The following is a 21,597-nucleotide window of genomic DNA, read 5'->3' as shown; positions in this document are numbered from 1 at the left end:
GAACAGGAAAGAAGTAGGATTGCGTACAATAAATGAATTGTCAGATTGAGAACTCAGTCATTAGGCGATTCCCTGATATGTGTCCTGCCTGTTGATAATTAGATGTCATCAGAGGGCAGATTTGTGCCACTGGGATTGCGGCTCAATGCAGTACGGAGACATGACCTTTGTGTCTAAAGCCACTTTCACACTGGCACTCCTACCCGAGTCCTGGCTAACCGGGACACAATCCTGTGCACTCTGAAACCACGTACCTGGGTACTCAGGTTAACCCAGATCACAGCAACCTCATGATGTGGGTTGGCACGCTTTGACCTGGGTTGAGCGAGACAAATGCTTGATGGCCATTCGTGAGCCAACGCAATAGCAAACAGCCACGCCTGCGTGAAGGTTTCACTTCCACAAGGAACATTTCTATTTATTCTGTTTAGCCATATTTCTGTTGATTGACACACATTTGGGCTGATGTTTCAATCCAGAGAAGCTTGGATGGAAGCGTCAGTGCATGACACCGGGTCCTGACCTGGGTAGGTTTTGACTTGGGTTGAGCATGCCAGTGTGAAAGGGACTCAAGAGTACTGCATGTAATTGGAGAGTAAAGGAAATGTATGAGGAGGGATGTATGGGGGACAATGTGTGGGATGTAACCACTGTATCACTTTTTCACCATTTTAATACTATTGTAATATTCAGAAGAAACACTAGCAAAATAATTTACAGATAGGGTTGCCACCTTTCAGATACTTTTAATATCTCCAACATTACACGTGTCACATCAGATGTACATGGAAACCAGTGGACTTCATAAAATGATTTCCATTACATGAGAGTAGATGTTGAACGTCATGCTGATTTGAACTCATGCTGATTTGACTGCATTATATTTGTGCATTGTGTATGCAAGTACACAATGACAACACTGCTTTCTTCAGGTAATACTGTTAATGTTGTCTTTTTATTATTATTGATGCCTCTTCAGAATAGGTTTAGTTAGAATATTTCTGAACTGTTTCCAATTACTATGTCAGTAATAAATGCAAGATGCTGGGGTTGCAGGATTTTGCAGCGCACACAAACTCAGATAAAATAAATCACAGACAAATTCCCTTACATATGTTTTAAAGGTGATAATTAAAATGTAAAAAGTAAAAAAAAAAAAAAAAAAAGTTACATATATTTAATAAGACATCATTATTCTGTTTGTATGTAATCCTTCAAATTTTTCTTGTAGCATTATGACCTAGTTATGCATAATTTATGCCTTGTGGGAACTTAGCTTTTGCTGTTGCCAGATCTATTGCTGTTGACAGTCTGGTATTGCTTTACTGGAAGGCATCTGCAGTAGGCTCATATTAATCAAAGCACCCTACCAATCACCAATTTAATGTGCTTTATAAAAAATATGTTGGGCTGCTGTAACCTGCCCTATCCGCAATGTTCACTTTACCCAGATATTTTTTCCTGCACTTCAGAATTTATACATATACATTTCTTCTCATAATTGTATTACCCTCAGCCTATACTGTGCAGATGGTTTCTCCTAGTACAGAAAACTTTACCTCCTTCCAGCAGATATTTAACTATATTATGTGACATAACTCCATGATGTGAACTGCACTTAGTTTGCATGCCTTTGTGGGGCATGGCTGCCTGTTGTAATGGGATGATTCTCAAGGCCTTTTGTAATTGATGAGAAAAGACAGTATGCACTGGATTCTCTGCTTACCCAAGAGCAGGCGATGACAGGATGTCACTGCAGGGGAGTTTGAAGCAAACCTTTATCTTGGAAGATCTGCTGAGCCTGCTACATGCATGCACAGTTTACAGTACATTTTACAGTGTGTAGGGTAGTGTACCAGAAACATGTTAAAGAAAATAAAACTGGTGACACCAGATCTTGGGTTCGTAAGCTCACAGTATTCCATTCATTTTAGCATAGTGTTACTAAAATGATTGAAGGTCCAAGATGTAAGTCAATGCTGATTCTCATCCATCTTTTCAATTTCTAGCTAAACACCGACTTATAGCTGTAGTGTCCACAGGGTTGCTCAGTTTTACTACATCATCCAGAAGTCATCCTTCACTACCTTGTATTAACAAACCCTGTTAGTCTAGTTGGTTTACATTCATTAAAGGATGTTTTAGCTGTAGGGACATGCACTGTCTCACTCTCAGACATAACTAAGACTTCCATTTTCTTACATCCATTTTCTTAGCTTAGTATAAGAAGCATTATCACTGGTACCCTTTTGGGTGCTGAAGATCTTTTCTAGATTCAGAACCTTGTGCTTTGTACTTCCTGGGTCATTTCACCACAGAAGTGTCAACTGGGTTATGGTATGTTACTGGCTGAAAGTATGTCAGTCATTAGAGGAAGCAGCTGATTGGTTATTGACTGGAATGAGTCCAGTGAAGGGGGTGGGGAGACCCAGGAAGTACAAGACATTCTAAAAGCATGGCTTGCAAACAGAGATTGATTAACCCAGAGTCCTACCAGATACCATGTTTTAAAATGTAAATACACTGATATAACGTTTCTGTAGAAAGTGCACATTAGAGACACATATAATGTTAGGTATAATTACTTTAAGGTCTGCTGCTCGTTGACAAGTAATCTGCCATAAACTTGTACAGTGTGGCACTTAAACCAATATATACTGAAAATCCAAAGCAGTACAATGCAATATCAGGATGTTACCACATCAGACCCAATGTTCTTTTTTTTGTCCCAAATTCATTATTTTGCTGTTGTTGTTTATGGGTCTCTTTTTACTAATTCACTGGTACTAGACTGAAGAAACCCATGAATAGAAATGGTATTTTAGAAACCCCCCCCCCCCCCGGGTTTGAAGTTGCTCAGCATTACAATGATGCGCAGTAATAAATATTGTTCAAATCTAGAACGGCTAAAGCTATAAATAAAGTGGATTTGGCTTGGATGGTTAGTCAGTGTTCTGTAACTGAAGGGATTTGTGTGTTGAAAATACAAAGCCAGGACCATCAATCTTTCTGCATTGTCAATAACTTGGGGACAGGCAGGCTATTCATCCTTTGATTATAAAGCGAAGTATTCAGATAATTCAATTGGGACACAGTGCTTTTACAGTATAGATCATTCTATTTCTTCTTTATTATGCTTTCAGAGGATGTACCAAAAATACTACAAAACTATTGCTTATGTTCTTTGTAATAGGCCATTTATTTAGGTGTCTAATGATCCAAAGATCCATATGAATCCTGCTCGTATTTGAATCTTGACCTTTGATATAAGTACATTGAAATTATGTCTGAACCATTAGTATTTATATATAGGGCATATTGGGTATTAGATCATTAAAATAGACCCCAGTGTCTCTTTCTATCCTCTATATATCCTCTATATGGCTCCATCAGCACTTCATTGTTACTGTATTCAGCAGAGCTTTGTCGTTTATCCTCTGATATATGCATTTAATTTTATTTATTTATTTATTTTTATCAGACTGCAAGTATAGGGGGCGGGACACTAACCCATACTGGGCACCACCAAAAATTATACAAACCTGGCGCCTATGGTCAGGAATGTAGACAGGAAAAGATATTAACCTGAATTGACCCATGAATTGGTCCATCCTAAATAACTGTTGATGTGCACACTACCCAATACTGCACATATTAACCCTCGTAAGATAATCTGGGGCCCATTTGTACCCTGTGGTGCTTTAGTATCCGTTATGTGGATCTAGTGACTTGATTTTTGTTTCCTTTTAGGTAGTTGTCAGGCACACATTCTGTTACACTATGCAAAGGATAATTCTATTCAGGTAGCCTGATTGAATTTCCCAAACTGTTTTATTTTTGTGCTCCAGAGTTGTGATGTGCAGCAAATTGGATGACATGTTTCTAGAATAAATTACAGCATCTAGAACACAGTGGTGCCTTCACTTGCTAGGAGACAGCTGTGCGCATTGAGCGTCTTATCCATTTTGCATAGCATAAACAACACATTATACCAAACGATGACTACAAGTAAAGGAAAAGCAAATTGGTGTTCATATACACATTTCCATTCATTCATTTACTGCATTTGTTAGCTATATGTTGTTTTACTAGGAATTCAGTTTTCCGACGTGTCCTTATGATGGTTAAACCATCGTCAGATCCCTAGTCAAACAGGTGCCTTATGACAGTGTTATGCAAGATATTTAGAAAACATCTTTGGGTAATGCCACCATCAGGCAGTGATTGATTAGGCTAAATAATACAGCTGAGCAAAGAAGATCAAATAGCTCAATGCTTTTTCATATTTCCTCTGTTAATCAGTAAGCAGCTTTAGGGTTTGTTTAGCAGTGCGGCATTAGTTAAGGACAAGAGATTTGAGGAAGCAGGTCAGCACTAGACTCTGACATGATTTGTTTTCTTAATTAACTTGAAAACATACAGTGTGTATATATAGATATATATATATATCTCACCGACTGCAGAGTTAGCATGGGGAGTTGTCTCTTCCAAAAACAACACTGGAAAAAAAACACTGGAAGATGCCCTGTAATATCTCTCCGGTCAATATTCATAGAAGCTGTCAGGTTTCATCTTTATACTGTCAATGTTAAACCTTTGTATAATGTTTGAATAATTGCTATAGGATTGTTTTTTTTATGTACATCTATATTTTAGAGTCTGGTACTTTCTACGTATCAGCATTGATTTTCTTTTTTTTAAATATTCTTTTTTTTAATAAGAAAATGTGTCTGATTATGTTGCCTTTTTTATTTTGTAATGTTGACGACGATTTGTCTCAGGGGTCACTCGGTTATTTATCTATTTAAATAATTTGTAAACTTTGGAGAAATTTTAACAGGAATCTAAAATTAGAATTGTATTTTCGGTTTATATTATGAACAGCAGTAACTAAAGTGGGTGGAAGTCTCATTTGTATGCGCGAGTCAGTTACAAGGGACAATGTACAGTTTAAATATGATTCTGGAAGCTTTATCATGACCACAGGTGTGCTTCTTCTGAGTTTGAAAAGGTCACCAGTATGGTACGTGTTGACTGAAAAAGAAAAAGGATACAAAGTGCTTCTTCACAACAACAAGGAACAGTCGATTGAACAGATTAAAGGAATAAATATCCAGATAGAAAAACATTACCTGTTTTTACAATACTGTACTGTATGAACCTAATCAACATAAGCCAGAAACCTTGAATAAATGGACCCTAACGTAGATCCAGATGCTCTCAAGTGCTAATGAATGTCCATAACAAGTTTCATCACAATTTGCTTGACAGGTTCACCAAAGCACATCAATAACACCTCAGTGCTCTCTTATACTTCAGTACAGACCTGCTTGCGTTGTCAGTGTCAATGATGTTTGCATGTTTGACAAATAGTATTTTTTTGCTTAACAAAGTGCACTCATTAATTTATTGTAAATAGACTTAATATATACCAAACCCAAACAAGCTCATGTATTGAGACAACACGTCCCTTTTCAATTGCCTTGGGGCTATTCAATTAGTTTTTGTCCATATATTAAATGTTTTAAGAATTATTATTATTATTTTTTTATTTTTTTTTGTGCGTGTATTAAAATTTTTGAGAGCTGTGGCACTCCAAGAACACTTGTAATTGTCTTCTTGAATTTGATACCCATGGTGTAACTGTATACAAGTTGAAGTGCTGGTCATAAAAAACATATTTCAACTAGCAGGCAAGTGTTTTTTTTTTAATATATGGAGAGACATGAATATATAGCTCAGGCTGTGACTTCTTATGTGGGGTTTATCATGAGTTGTGTTCAGGCAGAGGCAGTGAGTCCTGTCAGAAGAGAAGATTGGCTCCTAGTGAGCCACGTTTTGCTCTATTATCCCCGGCAGTTATTGCCAGCCTAAGTCAGCAAAGAAGAAAAGTTAATTTTCTGCTGTGTATGCCTGTGTGGCAAACATGACAAACTGTGTATATGCCTCTGTCGAAGTTTCTGATTTTCTTTGTGACCTGAAAATTTAAAGCAACATTTAAAAAATCCTTTCTGTTTCTCTTTGCAAATGTGCTTGTGTGTATGGTTGCAGGTGTGCCATCATTGATCATTCTGGATTTAAAACCATGGCGATATCCAGTATTTATTTCTAGCCCCAGTCAGTAAGGGTTATTTCTTTAAGGATGTGTTTTGGAGATATATACAGCATGTAAAATGTGAATAGGAAATATAATTTCAGCTTAGCCAATTAAAAAAAAAAAACTCCCTTCAATCACTTGACTGGATTGACTAGTCTTGTATTATGGTTGTGTTAATTGGCTTTCAGATATTCATAATTTCATTAAAATGTTAAACAGATTATAAAGATAATCAATATTCAGTGCTGAGAAATATAATTGCTGGGAGATGTCTCTGTAAAGCTTTAAAAAGTTCTCAACGGTTCAGTTTTAAAAATCTTCCATTGAAGAATGGGCCCCCTGACCCCCTAAATATCTGATTCTGTGTGCCGACATGCCCTTGCTGCTTGTTGCTTCATCAATAACAGGTTCTAAATTTAACTCTTATTAATTAGGGAAGCAAAGCAAGCATTAGACAGCAAGTGGTATTCAACAAGAACCTCCATTCTTCCTCCTTGGTACGTTTGAAATCTTATTCATGGGTTAAATTCAAATGTTTTAAATGAAACTCGAACACTTGGAGCAGCTTATGCCAGAGATTCTTAAGCTTTTTTTTTTATATAGCAGGATGGTTTTAATAAAGGAACCCCAACTGAAAATTAATGAATCATAAAATAAACTGGACTCGATGAAAGGAAACATTTCAGCTATGTTTAAGTGTCAGACAAAGGTTACAGGTAAGGAAAGTGGAAGTACTAAAGGAACCTTAGAAAAATGAATTATCTATAAAGAATAATGTTTGTCAGTCTTGGCAGGACCTCAAGGTTAACATTGTTATACCATCGAAAACCACATTGGTCCCAGTCTGAGGTAGTGTAGAAATATATGTAAACCACTTAATTCTTCAGTTCGATACAAATTATTCAAGACTGGAAGGGTTAAAGAATGCAAATTAAATAAAATTATTTAATATTTATTCAATACTTTACTTTAGTACATTCTGAGCTAACGTATCAGAGCTTCAAATGTGTACTGGAGTTGCAGTTCAGGGTTTAAGAGTTGCGGTAATTGGTTTCTTAACATTAGCAATAGCTAGAAGGTAAAATTATATGATATTGTTTTATCTGCAGCCCTGGTTAGGTTCGTTAAGATCCTTCACTTACAATATGTTTAGATTGTAAAGTAGAAAGGCTTATTAACCAAAATATTGGCGGCAACAATACATTCCATGTTGTCTAAAAATAATTACAGCTAAAAATAACTACAACTTTGGAATTTGACAGGATGGAGTGAGAAATGTATATGCGAATGGTAAAAACACCAGTCATATACCTGTCAATTATATTTTCACAACTTTCAGTCCTGTCATAGGCTAGTCTGTTCCTCAGCAGTGTCCAATAGTTGAAAGCTTTCCAAAGAATATATAGCAGCCTACTGTCTAATCCAAAAATCATAGCATATATGTGTGCAATCTACTGTATAAGAAGTGTTTGAAGAACATCAATGGCTGAAACTGGAGGAGGCTATGTGGTCCAGTGGTTAAAGAAAAGAGCTTCTAACCTGGAGGTCCTCGTTTCAAATCCTGGCACTCTCACTGTGTGACTGTGAGCAAATCACTTAACCTCCTTGTGCTCCGTCTTTCAGGTGAGATGTTGTTGCTAGCCACTCTGTAGCTGATGCATAGTTCACACACCCTAAACTCTGTAGGTCGCCTTGGATAAAGACGATTGCTAAATAAACAATAATAATAATAATACCTGTGTGTATATGTCAGGTCTTGTACAGTATGCGGTACTGAGAAATCCAAGCAACTTAAATAATGCAGCTGAGAGAAGACACACTTTGTTACACTACAATTTTTGTTACATTGCTTGTTTTCTACATGCTGCATTTTCAGATTTTGAGAAACCAAATTGATGGTTTATAAATGGATTAGATTTGCCATACGATGAATGTAACAGTGACATTTTTTAAAATAAGCGTACTATATAGGCAAACAATACAGGAAATCTCTCATTAAAAATTAGATCTACACTCAGCTAGTGTGAGTTTGTGCAGATAATTTTGCTTGTAGTGAAAAAGTCAAGTCCTTGCTTTATAGAAACAAGTGCTAGGTAAAGGCAAAGAGGCTATATATGCTGGGCTTCAATAGCAATGTCACAGGCTGGTGCTGAATTTCCTAAATCACTTCTGAACATCAGTGACACCAACAACATTGCTTATAAAAACTTCCCATAGTAAAAACCTAGCAGAGTGTAATAAATAACAGTAAAGCCATGGTAAATCTCAGTTGAGTGCTGTAAAGCCCAGAGGCATGTTGAAGCATAGAACAAAACATGGTAAATGCATAGTATAACCATGGGAAAACTGCAATAAACAATAAACATTTTAAGGGATGGTACTTGTAACACATTACATCTATTTCAAAGTGCTTTACAGACATTTTATGATAATTCAAACAATTCATCTGTCACAACTCAATCAATCAAGTAGGTCTTAAAAGGTATACTTTCACAGAATCCACAGCACCACATACCATCTATCTGGTGCTGTGGAGAAGTGCTGCAGAGTTTAGGGGAATAGCAGTTGTAAACCTGATTTTCTTAAGTCAGAAGATGTATAGAGACTCACTAGGTTTAGGTGGGCCTGACCCCTGGTGGCCCTCTAGGTCAGAAGTAGAATCATACATTTTACTTGGCTAGTCTAGAGATTCCAAAATCAGGTGGGCAGTGCTCTAGGGTTTTATTAACTCACTTTGTAGAATTCTCATAGTCACATGTTCACTTCTAGGTACATCACTATATGACCATACCCCTTTTACAATTTTAAAAGAAAGCTAAAAAGATCAAATTGACCACATTTATTATAAAAATTACAGCCATCTGATGCCACTGTTTGCTTGGTAAAATCCCAATTAAAGAGGGAGTGGCTATATATATATATATATATATATATATATATAATATATATATATATATATATATATATATGGCATATATAATATATATATAATATATATATATTATATAGGATATATTAAATATATAGCTAATATTATAGATAATCTTTGTCGTCTTCTCAGTGATATGTCCAACTATACCAAAGTTTCAATATATATCATTGAGAGTTTCAGTTTTCACTAGTCACAACGAACGCAGATATGTAGACAAAATGTGTCTACCAAAATTCAAAGCTACATAGTTGCTTACAAAATCACTTAATAACTGTCTTTACCTTCCATTATTAACGACGTAAACAAAGCACCCTGCTAGATGCCAGATAGCTTTTCACTGTGTATGACTGCACTAAATAAAGGTTGTCAATACTGTATTTGGGAAAGGGCCAGAAGTGCTATACAGTGTACTTGTAATTTTACAAGAATGTCCCTTTACGAGAAAACTGTAGCTTGTTATTCAAAGAAGCTGGCATTAAAACCCAAATAAAGTCAAGTAAAGTCATGGCTGAATTTTTTATGTTGTCTCGTGTAAACTACGCTGATCCAGACATCCATATGACTGCACTCTGAGAAATGAATAAATAGAGTTTTGATTTGGTGGGCATTTTATTCATTTAAGATCGTTCTTGACTTGTACATTGTTAAAGGTTTTACTGTCCTTAACTCTTACCTACAGCTTTTGAATGTTACATAACTAATTTTTTAACTTTTATGTTTTTATTTTTGACTAATGCCAAAAATATTGCACTAAATCACTCACCTTTTAGAAGAATATATTTGTTTGAGTAGACAGTTCTTCATTCAAATATCATGAAACCTGTCAACAGGGTCAGAGGCTGCTGTGTCATTTGTAAACTTTAAACTTACTCTTTGTTCATATGGCCCACTTGTCTCAATTCACTGAGAACCAAGAGCACTTGTGTTTAATAGCAAACACATCTACAGGATTAGATTACTACGTGTTTCTGCTATACTGTAAGCAAGGTATACATGAGCTCCCAAGTGTAGGTCATTATTGGTGAGAAATGTATTATTAATGTAGTAATGTATTAATCTCCAGCCTTACAAATTGTATTTATATAACCCACTGCAAAATCTTCAGCACCCTCTCCAGTGTCTTTCTAATCTAATCACATATAGTCTAGATATATATATTATATAGATATATATATATATTATAGTATATAGATATATATTATATAATATATATAGTACTATATATTATATCATATATATATATATATATATACACACACACACACACACACACACACACACACACTGATGTAAACCTCTCCTGGCTTTTTCTATAATAAACTAACCTCCTAAAATGGTTTAATAAATAAATAAAAAATAAGCTTCAGGAGCCTAAACACATCACTTCAGCACCCTGGAGAGCAGCCACAGAGGACACTTGCTTGTGCAGCTTCAGCACCACTAGTTAGACATCCTAGTGGAACACCACAAACCTGGCTCTTGTGAGCTGTGGTTAAGATGCTGACTTATACTGTATTATTAAATATTCATCACTCACCACCCAGTTCAATTCAACTCTTTTCTTGGAACTAAAATGTCTTCTGTCTTTAGTGCTTTCATTTTAAATGGGGTGGTTAGCATGGGAATATATTTAACTTGGTTGGGTTTCACGGCACCACATACCCTACAAGACCTGATATATACACAATTTCCTCCAGTGCAGTTCTTTAAACACATCCTATATAGTCTGCATTTTTAAATGCTATGCTTTCCAGATCAAACATCAGGCTGGCTATCAATTGGTAGGAAAGCTTTGAAGTCACGCATTACTTATAAAGCCAGCACAATTAGAATAGCATGTATTTGTTAACTCAAATTTGAAAATACTACTAGACAGCGTGGATCAATCTCTACAGAGAACAAGGCTGAGACCACCATACATATTTTATTTCAGTGAAGTATATGAGCCCCCTACATTGCCCTTTTAACCTTTGCTATAAAAAATTCCGAAGAAATATTGATTGATTTTTACTGCTGAAGGCACAGCATATAACTTTAATTGGCAAGTGATTTACAGAAAGAATGTAACTGTGCTGCCAGTGGGAGAGTCTTCATTCTTTATGTAGTGCATTTTCCTTCTCTTAAGTTACCCAGGCAGTTGCTGTCACCATGTCCGTGTACATACCGTAGTGGCACTGCAGAAATATTTTACAAGAAAGTCACATTTAGGGACTTAACACAAGTTATAGGGAAGGGCAACTACCAGTAGGCTATCCTAAACCTAAATTGATTTAACTGAGCATTGAACATTGTGTTGGTGCCTAACAAACCCTATAATTTTGGTAGTTTTATTTGTGTGGTTTAAATAAGTATTTAATTGATATAAAGTACAACTACTCATATCATCAATGTATTTGTAGTTATGAAATAATATCTGGGACATTTTGCATGTATATTTGAAGAGACGATTATCTATTCAGTAATATCAATAAAAAGTTAGTTCTATACAAGTGAGGTAAAATGGGCATGAAATACTCCAGTCATTCACCATTTATTAATTAATCTCTCCCAATAGTTATATCTTATGATAACTTCTTGTTAGGTTATTAAAGCAGTGCTTGCACAAAATGTGGTTTTGGCTTACATGCTGACTGTTCTTGTTATGCTTGTGTGACTTTCCATGGAGCGAGATTGATGTCCCAGTTCAGGTGAAATTAAATACATATTCTGATGTGCTTGGGAATTCTAATGTGTTTCTTTAAATCTTAACCACATGCAAAGGAGTGTTTGTTCTGGAAAGCAACCAAGCTTGAACTACCATAGCAGTCTGGCAATTAGCATTTGAAAGCCTTGGGCACATCTAACCATCAGCCGATTTGCTATCAGTGAAGAACTTTGTGCTGTAATTTGAACTCAGAGATTACTTAAAAAAATAAATAAATAGGCACCTCAGGTGTTCATTGGCTAAATCAACAGTGCAAACCCTGGAGCTGGAATTCAATAGAGAAACAGAGAACTCATCTCACACTATTCTGGCAGACAATTCAGGATGGAAGCGTACATATATCCACAGTTTACTTTGGTTTACTTTATATAGTATTGGTAACTATAGCCACATCAACAATATTCCAAGTACATTTTCCAGAAAACTCTTGTACATGTTTTCAATTAAGACATTGAAATAGACTTCTAGACAAAAACAATGCTTGTCATTGAATTTATTAAGTTTCTTTCAGTATTTCTAAATGCAGCACTATTGGGTGTTTAATAGTTATAACAGTCATCGTATAACATTGTACTTACCCATTTTAAATATTGCTGGGTGTCCACTGTCCTTCTCCCTTGATGTCCTCATAGTTGATTTCTTGCCCAGAAAATAATTCCAGTGGTGTCAAATATCAAAGATCTTGTCCTGAAATAGCATCTTGGATGGTTTTGTACTGTATTTTGCAGCCTTTATTTACAAAACACTTCCAAATAAAATGCATTGAGATCTAATTAATGTTTGTACCACTATCTGTAACAGCTTTATTTAGCATTGCTGCATTCTCATAAAACTGTGAGAATAGCTGAACTTTTAGGAATAGTTATGTACAATAGGACAAAAAATATAACAGCTGGGTTACAGACCCCAATTACTACAGATCTTGAACTATGAAGTCCAGGATTATTACTAACTAATCCTTGAAACCAATTGTAGGCCTAAGACTTTCAGTTCTTAAAACCATAAGTACTACTTACAGTATAGAGATTTTGTCTTATCAAATTGCATTCAATTAGGCATTGTTTTTTTGAAGAAGTCAAGGATTTGAATATAAACAATAACAGGTTGTTATCATGCAGTCAAAAACCTATAAATATCTTCAATGTTTTGATTCAAACACATGCTCCCTTGATAAAGATATGTACAACATATCGAACAACTGGGCAGCTTGCTCTTTGAGCTACATTGCGTGAAATAGCTTGCATCACTTGAAACATCATCTGTAATTGACAAACCCAGGACTGGAAGATCCAAAATGCTGTCTAACAAGGATGAACAATACTTGAAGATAATATCCTTAAAGAATAGAAAAAAGAAAAAAATTGAATTGACAACAGAACTGGCAAAAGGCACAGGTGTGCCTCACATATCCTTTAAGTCCTGATTTCAAGAGTGACCTTTGTAGTGTTGATTTGATAGACAATGACACCTGTGCCTTCTGCCAGTGGAGGCTTTGAGTAAATTCTTAATGATTCAGAGTAGAAAAATGCAACATGTGTAAGACTTTTGCACAGCAGTGCATATATAATTCATATGCTTGCATAAGTTAGCATTGACACCCCTTTCAAAAGTCTCCGTAATTAATCTGATTTAGCATTTGTTTGTCATTTATTCCAACACCAGTTATTGTATCAAATATTACAGTTAAGTAGCTTGGTAGTTTACGTTGGTGGGAAGATAGTCACCAGAAACAGTACGAACCCATTGGGACCCATTGCAGTTACTGCTAAGACTGCAATATTACACTGCTGCTTGATTATGTATGAGAACGTGGAGGCTAGGAAGTGCATCAAGTGGTTGCTGTTGACATTAACGTCTGCTCTCATACTGTCCTGTCTTGCAGTGATCACCGATGGAGCCCATGATAAGACAGCGCTGGTGGGTGATGTTGGCAGTGAAGAGGATTTGTATGAAGATTTCCACAGCTCCAATCACCGCTTTGGGCACCCGGGAGGAGGAGGGGAGCAGCTGGCCATAAACGAGGTAACAAAACAGCATTGGGATTGTTGATTAAATACATTGCAGTATATTGAAAATGATGGTGTAAAAATAGTCAAATAGGTCGGCTAGTCAACACCATATTAATACATCATGTATATAATGTCTGGTGCTCTGTTTGTGATCGTATTGTTTGTCACTGCATTTTTAAAGTGCTTGGAACTTTTTAAAACTATTTCTTAATGTTCTAAAATGTCATTTGTTTGGGACTGGACTGCAACTGCACTGCTGTCCATCTGAAACTGAACATTTCACAATTAGTTCCCAAGCGGTTAATTGACAATAAGTAGGACTGTCCCTTTTATATTCAACTAGTCGACTATTCAGTGCTTAATGGAGGGTAGAGTACTAACATACATTGTGCAGTATATGTGTAAGTTAGCCAGTCACCAAAGTGAATCAGTATTGTTGCTACTTGTGACAAGTCATGGTATCAGTAGCCAGACATTTTAGCTAGAGGCTTCTTTAGTGTGTTTCATCTTTAACACTGCAAAATGATGCAATTTCCTGAGATGAAATGGAAGGGTGCTCTGAAATATTGCAGCGCTACACAAAAAGTTCAACCTCACAATAAGAGCAGCAGTGCAAAAGGTAATATAGCTAATGAAAGGGAAGAAAATGTATGTATTTATATAGATCATATTGCAGTACTTTAAAAGTATTATACACACACACACACACACACACACACACACACACACACACACACACACACACACACACACACGTTATTCTTTTAAAGTACTGCAATAGGATCTCCATGACAAAATATATATTTATTTTTAGAGTCATGTTTTTTAAATGTTTACTTTAAAAAAATGAAATGGTGAAAAATAGCTGTTATTTGGCAAAAAACTGAGCCAAATGACTATGTAATACAATTAAAATGGTTCTATTAAATCGATCCATGCAGTTTAAGCAATGAATTAGCACTAAACACAATATTCTGGGCTGTATTTTTTTCACTGTAAAAAAAATATAATTTTATAGATATTTCAAGATTAAACGTGATATTTATTAACGCTAAAAGAATAGCTCTGTCACATTCAATATTGATAATTTTCTTTACAGTTTCGTACAGATCTGCAATGTGTTGATGCATTTACCGATAGCACACTTAACAGGCTGCCATGTTCCTAAATGTGGCAGGCAGTGCGTCAGCAAAGCAAACATTTGCTGTGCAATAAAATGTATGTGTGTTTACACGATTCTTTGAGAAATGGTGATTTTCATAGGAACTACGCAGCATTGGACAGATTTCACAGGAATCCAGGATAATTTAAGAGTATTAAATTAGAGACGCCCATGTGCCCCTTTCTTTTAACAATTTCAGCCACTGCAGCGGTATTTGTATCTGCTACCATATAGATCAATGGAATACACTTAGTTGTTATTACTTTACTTATTTTTTTAATATTTTTCTCTGTTATACCCAGATTTTATAGATAATTCATTTTATGGTAAATTAGATGAGATCATAAACTGGTTTACGGTGAAAACCTCCAGGTGGCAGCAAATCCAAAAAGCTATTTATACACAAAGCAGACCAAGCCTGAAAGGATTCGATACTGTTATACAATTCAAATACAGCGGTGATGCATCTTCTGGCATTGAGAGCAGGGCAATCAGGTGAGATCTGAGTTTTAAAACTGAGGATGGTACATACTCTAAATATTGAGGAAAAGACACCCCAGTCTTGAGTTTTTGTATTGTACTGCATGGGAAGTTATTGCATATTACACCAGAGGATGAGGCCTGCTTTCTGTTGAAATTGTTGATATGCATTTCTATGCATAAAATCCCAGTTCTAAATCATATTATTGTTGACTGCATGAAGATGAGGTAGTGGTTACGTGTGATCAGGTAAGGGTTAAATGACAAACGTAGTACTCGCTGCTTTCACTGGAGCAATCCTTGTTATTTCTGTTGATCGTTCTAAAATGGTAATACTAATATATGCAACTGCACAGATTTAAGAAAGAAATTCTGCTGGTATTGTAAGGCTTTTCTGTGAATCCTGTGTGGGGAGATTTGTTTGTTTGTCAGGGTTAGAAATTAGTAGTGGCCAGTGTACCAGGAATTTAAAACTGCCCTTGTTTTGGTAGGTTATTACAATTTGAGCAGTCAGTTTCAAAATGGGATATAGTATGTACTTTGATGTGAATTGATATTGAGTTTGCAGGTGTTCAGAGCCTTTTTTTTTTGCAGATTTCCATTTCTAATTTACTGTACATGATGTGCTCTGTAAGGAATTATCAATTATTACTCCAGAACCATTTAAACACATCGAATCAGCAACAGTTGTCGCTGCCCAAGCTGTTTCTACAGCCTACCGACAGCAGAGGTTTCTAATGTATCTATAATTCTTGTGTTATGAACAGTGCGATTGATACCTCTGTTAAAGAAGTGGCAGACAATCAAAGGTCACTTGGCTGTGACTTCAATTCCAATGATCGTTAAATCATATTACCAACAAAGTACTAATTCAGATCGTAATTAGAGCAGCCAGAGAGATCTTTGGACGTACCACTCTGTGGGGTCAGCTGGGAAAAAGAATCCAGGAAATGAATAAACCTTAAAAAAAAGAGTTGCCAGAAAAATGCATGGGCAGCACAGCTTGAATCAGCATTGCCAATAAATAGCTATCTGGTGCCAGACACATAGCTTTTAATAACTGTTATAATTTATCCTCCTGCTGGCTCCCCCTCTGTGCTCTCCTGCGTTGCTGATGCTAGCCTGGTGACACTGGTATCCAGGATACGGTGTCGAACACAGCTGCCTGATTGGCTGGAAAGAGACGCTGTCGAGCTAGATAGAAGGCTGTGCAGGATAAAGCATTCTCTCCACCATTTTTGTTTAGTTCTTTAAAAAAAGCAAAAAAAGCAAAAAAAAAAAAGCATTTTACTCAAATAAGAAACAACATCCGTTCCAGCACAGCATTACAAAGCTGAGAGAGAGAGAGAGAGAGAGAGAGAGAGAGAGAGAGAGAGAGAGAGAGAGAGAGAGAGCATTAATTAAGAGACATGCTGAAACAGATAGACCTCTCCCCCTAACAGCAAGGGATTCACGGCAGGCATAGACCCCACAGGAGCTCACTCATCTCACAGAGGCAGCAACAGTTCTTGATCTTTTCCCACACGCGGGGGGTAGCTGAGAAAGCATGGCTCAGGGATCGGACAGAGCAAGGCAGAGGTTGAGCTTGAAGAATGCTTTCCTGAGCTGTAACCTGAACCCCGACACTCAGAAGGTAGTGGTCTTTGTGATCATGGTGCTGCTGATCTTCATCAATGTGGTGCTGATGTTTCTACTGGCCTTCCACTAAACTACACCTGGGCTGCAGTGTCCTGTTTGGGTGCATGGATGGGATTCTGGACCTGGGAGTTGGGACCGCAGGTACAGTACTGGAAACAGCTGGTTACAACTGCTTTGGTGGATGCCAGTCATTAGTCGACACTGCACAGCAGGCTGCCCCTGGTGCCATCACCTCAATAAAGGACATTTTAGGAAAGTGGGTTAGAAGAATTACAGATATAGGATTTCCTATGCTCCAGTACCAGCCATAGAACACCAAGGGATGCTCTGGAACCTTCTTGTTGAATTAAAGGGACATCAGTGTAACCCAATGTGCAGCAGCTGTGGGGCTGTAAAGTGACCAAGATTGAACCTGAAAAAAATGTACAAGGAGAAGTTTCTTTTTAATAATGGAAAAAGGTTAGAAGCACAGCAGCATTTGGTGAGTTATTGAATTTAGTGCATGGAAGTGGCAGGGAGGTTAACGTGTGCCTATGTGGCTGTGTTCAGCTTGTATGGAGGTTGTTCTAAGCAGTCAGGTTGTATGGAGTCACAGCTGCCTGCACGTGAGCCAGGGTGTTTGCATGATACAATAATCAAGCAGAAACCTCACTGTAAAATGTAGATGAGATTGCTCATCCTCGATGAGACTAAACATGTGACTGTTATTGTTGTGGATTATAGTAATCATCTTACATTTAATTTAAACCTAACTGACAGAGAAAAAAGAGAACAATTCTATTGCAAAGAGATTTAAACAGCAACAATTGCCATTTTACCTGATTTACCTTCAACTCAATAAGCTTCATTAGTGTCACACGCTTTCAACTATTTAAACTGTTTGGTTCTACATTTATGGGTATTGCACCCCATAACACAGTCAAGGCAGAAACATAAGAACTTTCCAGGGTCTTTAATTTGAAAAAGGATCTCCATTTGTAATGCAACAGTCTTGTACTAAGGGCAGCTAAAATCGAACAAGGCATTGATAGAATGTTATCACACATTTTGTCACAGCAATGTAGACCAATTCACAGGGTAGTCTACTGCAGTCCCATTGTATCAAATCAGCACCAGTCTGCTTCCATTTCCAAAAAACTATGTAATATTTCTTGCGAATCCATTGTGCTGCCATGTGGAAATGGTTCTACTAGGTTTCTGTAGGGTATAAAAATAGTATTATAATTGTATTACAATGGTGTTATTAGGGTCCCCATTAAAAAAAAAAAAAAAAATAGGGACTCTAATACACTGATCGCACATTACCCTAACCTTTCAGGTACTGTGCGCGATAAAAAGTCTTTGTGATGGTGGTCCACTATGAAAGGCACTATATAAAAATAAAGATTATTATTATTATTATTATTATTATTATTATTATTATTATTATTATTATTATTATTATTATTGTATATGTTTATGAAGACCCTCTGAATGTGCATGCATTGAGACTACAAAGGAGGTCTAATTAACTTAGGAAACATGAATAATTAGTGGGTTGTCCATTTGTGAATGACCAGAAGTTTATGAGGATCAGAATTGCAGTGCTGTTGTTAAGGACAGGCTTGTGAGTGTGTAACTTAGCAACAGACTTTACATTGGAGTCCATTGGAGGCCTAAAGGAAAGGAGTTGAGTCTTAACCTGGCCACTCTCTATATATTGTAATGTGTTTGTCTATAGTTTATGAAATCTATGACTACCTTTGTAGCAGGTTGAGGGGACTCCACATTTTTTGCAAAGGGAGCCACTTTTATAGCGTTTCAGCCCTCAAAGAAGCTTGTAATGAGCTGGTAGCTGATCTAACAAGAGCAAACAGACACAACATTATTAATTAAACTGAGAATTCGATTTATTTATTTACTTGTGTTTTAAATACAACATCTTTCATTAGTATAGCACAATATGCCAGTAGTTGTAAAGCAGCTTCAAGATGTACAGTTTTGGGGCTGCGGCTGAGAATTTAGCTGACAGATTTTAACAAATACCAATAATACAATCTAGTACTTTATTTGAAAAGGCTATAGAATTGTCTAGAAAATTGGTTTTATAAGCAAGAACAATGGGCTCAATTACATTCATATTTTTTATTCAAGTTTTGAATCTCACTAAATACTCACTAGATACAATGTGGTACCAAGCTTACCAATGGTCCAGGTTGCTCTGTTTTGGGGAAAAAGTGTACAGTGTATTCAAAGACTTCACTGTAATAATGTACTGGAGATAAATGGAATGTAATAGGGGCTGCTTTTTAGTATGAATCAAAACATTCATATTAATACAAAAAATGTAATGTTAAAGACAAGGATAACAAACTTTTGCTTTGGGACTTCAGGCAATACACCAGGAAAACACACAGGGTGAGGAAGAGTGAGGTCAAGGGCAAACAAACACACTAGTTTTTTTTTGGACAGATATTTTAGGATAGTACTAATATACCTTATAAAGCTGTAACGTTCTATAAAATGTGCTTATACTTGGCATTTTTGAGAAAACAATACATTTAAAGGGAAGAGTCACCCTGATTAGTTCTCAGAGGTGAATGCGTTTTGATACATTTAATTGATTTTATAGTTTAAAGAGCGCTCTGTGCATTACTGTGACAGAAATAGAATGATTCTTGGTTGTAAATCACCCTCCTTGTTAAATTTGCAGACGACACAAAAATAGGAGGAGTGGCAAACACTGTTGCAGCAGCAAAGGTCATTCAAAATGATCTAGACAAGATTCAGAACTGGGCAGACACATGGCAAATGACATTTAATAGAGAAAAGTGTAAGGTACTGCATGCAGGAAATAAATGTGCATTATAAATATCATATGGGAGATACTGAAATTGAAGAAGGAATCATGAAAAAGACCTAGGAGTTTTTGTTGACTCAGACATGTCTTCATCTAGACAATGTGAGGATGCTATAAAAAAAGGCCAACAAGATGCTCGGGTAAATTGTGAAAAGTGTTGAATTTAAATCAAGGGAAGTAATGTTAAAACTGTACAATGCATTAGTAGGACCTGACTGAATCCATCCCTGTAGTACTTGAGGCTGTCTGTCAGTCTGAAGTAGCACATTCATTATTGTCAGTGGTTAAGTAGTACCAATGGTCATTAAATAATGTCTAAGTAGGTGAATTAAATGTTTTAAAAATGTTTTTCATGTGATGTAGGGCCCTTTTCACAAAGCTTTTTAGATTTATCTTGAGCCATTTATTATTACTGTTTTGGGGGGAGTGGGGTCATTTCTAAGAACATGACCTTCCAGTATCAACAAATGATTTATAGCTCTACTATGGCTCTTATTTCAATTATGTTAACAGCGCTCCATTTCTGAGACATACAGTGGCTCTCAAAAGTATTCACCCCCCTTGGGCTTTTCCACATTTTGTGTTACAACATGGAATAAAAATTGATTTAATTAATAGTTTTTGCCACTGATCAACACAAAAAATTCCATAATGTCAAAGTGAAAAATAAAATCTACAAATTGTTCTAAATTAATTATGAATATAAAACAGAAATAATTGATTGCATAAGTATTCAGAAGGCATGTGGGAGACTCTGAGACCAAGTGGAAGAAGATTCTATGGTCTGATGAGACTAAAATAGAGCTTTTTGGCCTCAACGCTAAGCGCAATGTTTGGCGCAAGCCTAACACTGCACATCATCCTGAGAACTATCCCTACCGTGAAACATAGTGGTGGCAGCATCATGCTATGGGGATGCTTCTCTGCGTCAGGGCCTGGAAAGCATGTGAAGATAGAGGGCAAAATGGATCCAGCAAAGTAGGCAAGAGTAAAAGTTTTTGAAGCATTGAAGAGTAAAAGTAAAATAAATAAGAAACAAAAAATCTCTATTCTTGAGCCTACAAATTTCTGCAAGGTAGCCTTCAGTGCTGGACAAAACACACCTGTGACCACTCGGACAATGTTCTGAGTGCTAGACATTGTGGCTTTTAAGTCCATTCTATATTTATTTATTTCTTGGTCAGTGTACATCTGTATTCACAATTCATTCTGCTGTTTATTACAAATATACTGTCAGGCTATGCAGATTTTGCTAAAATTAACTTTTGGAGAGGAAATAGTCAGTGTACTCATACATAGCTGATGTTGATGTGTCTTTCCAGTTGATCAGTGATGGCAGCACAGTGTATGCAGAGGCCCTGTGGGACCACGTCACCATGGATGACCAGGAGCTGGGGTTTAAGGCAGGGGACGTTATTGAAGTAGTGGATGCTACCAACAAGGAGTGGTGGTGGGGAAGGATCCTGGACAGCGAGGGCTGGTTCCCAGCCAGTTTCGTTCGGGTAACGACTATCTTTAGCATGATCTACATATACAGGAACTTGACATTATGAATGTTACTTGGCAGCTCATCCCAAACTGATCATATAATGTCATGATATTTTGACGTATTATCAAGATCCTTTGATCAGGTTTAGAGTTACAGAGGAAATTCGTATCATGGTTATTCCATGAATGAGGATGGACGAATTAGTCTGCTCATCAGCGTTGAATATGAAAAAGTAATGTGATGCAAG

At 36.6% G+C, this 21,597-nt stretch overlaps 1 protein-coding gene across 8 annotated transcripts in view; it reads left to right on the top strand.

The window, feature by feature from the left end:
• LOC121322937 (rho guanine nucleotide exchange factor 4-like) overlaps positions 1–21,597 on the top strand; it is a 157,717-nt gene that overhangs the window by 124,204 nt on the left and 11,916 nt on the right. For 6 of the 8 annotated variants that reach the window (XM_041263571.1, XM_041263578.1, XM_041263573.1 and 3 more), the window contains 2 exons: positions 13,616–13,755; positions 21,184–21,363. In XM_041263571.1, the coding sequence (XP_041119505.1) occupies positions 13,616–13,755; positions 21,184–21,363 (320 nt within the window). Of the gene's footprint in view, positions 1–13,615; positions 13,756–15,340; positions 15,400–16,334; positions 17,164–21,183; positions 21,364–21,597 lie in introns of those variants that run through there. The other 2 variants (XM_041263577.1, XM_041263576.1) reach the window with 2 other exon arrangements.

The sequence above is a fragment of the Polyodon spathula genome, chromosome 11 (assembly GCF_017654505.1).
Source record: "Polyodon spathula isolate WHYD16114869_AA chromosome 11, ASM1765450v1, whole genome shotgun sequence".
NCBI lineage: Eukaryota > Metazoa > Chordata > Actinopteri > Acipenseriformes > Polyodontidae > Polyodon > Polyodon spathula.
This window is presented reverse-complemented; position numbering and strand designations above follow the sequence as displayed.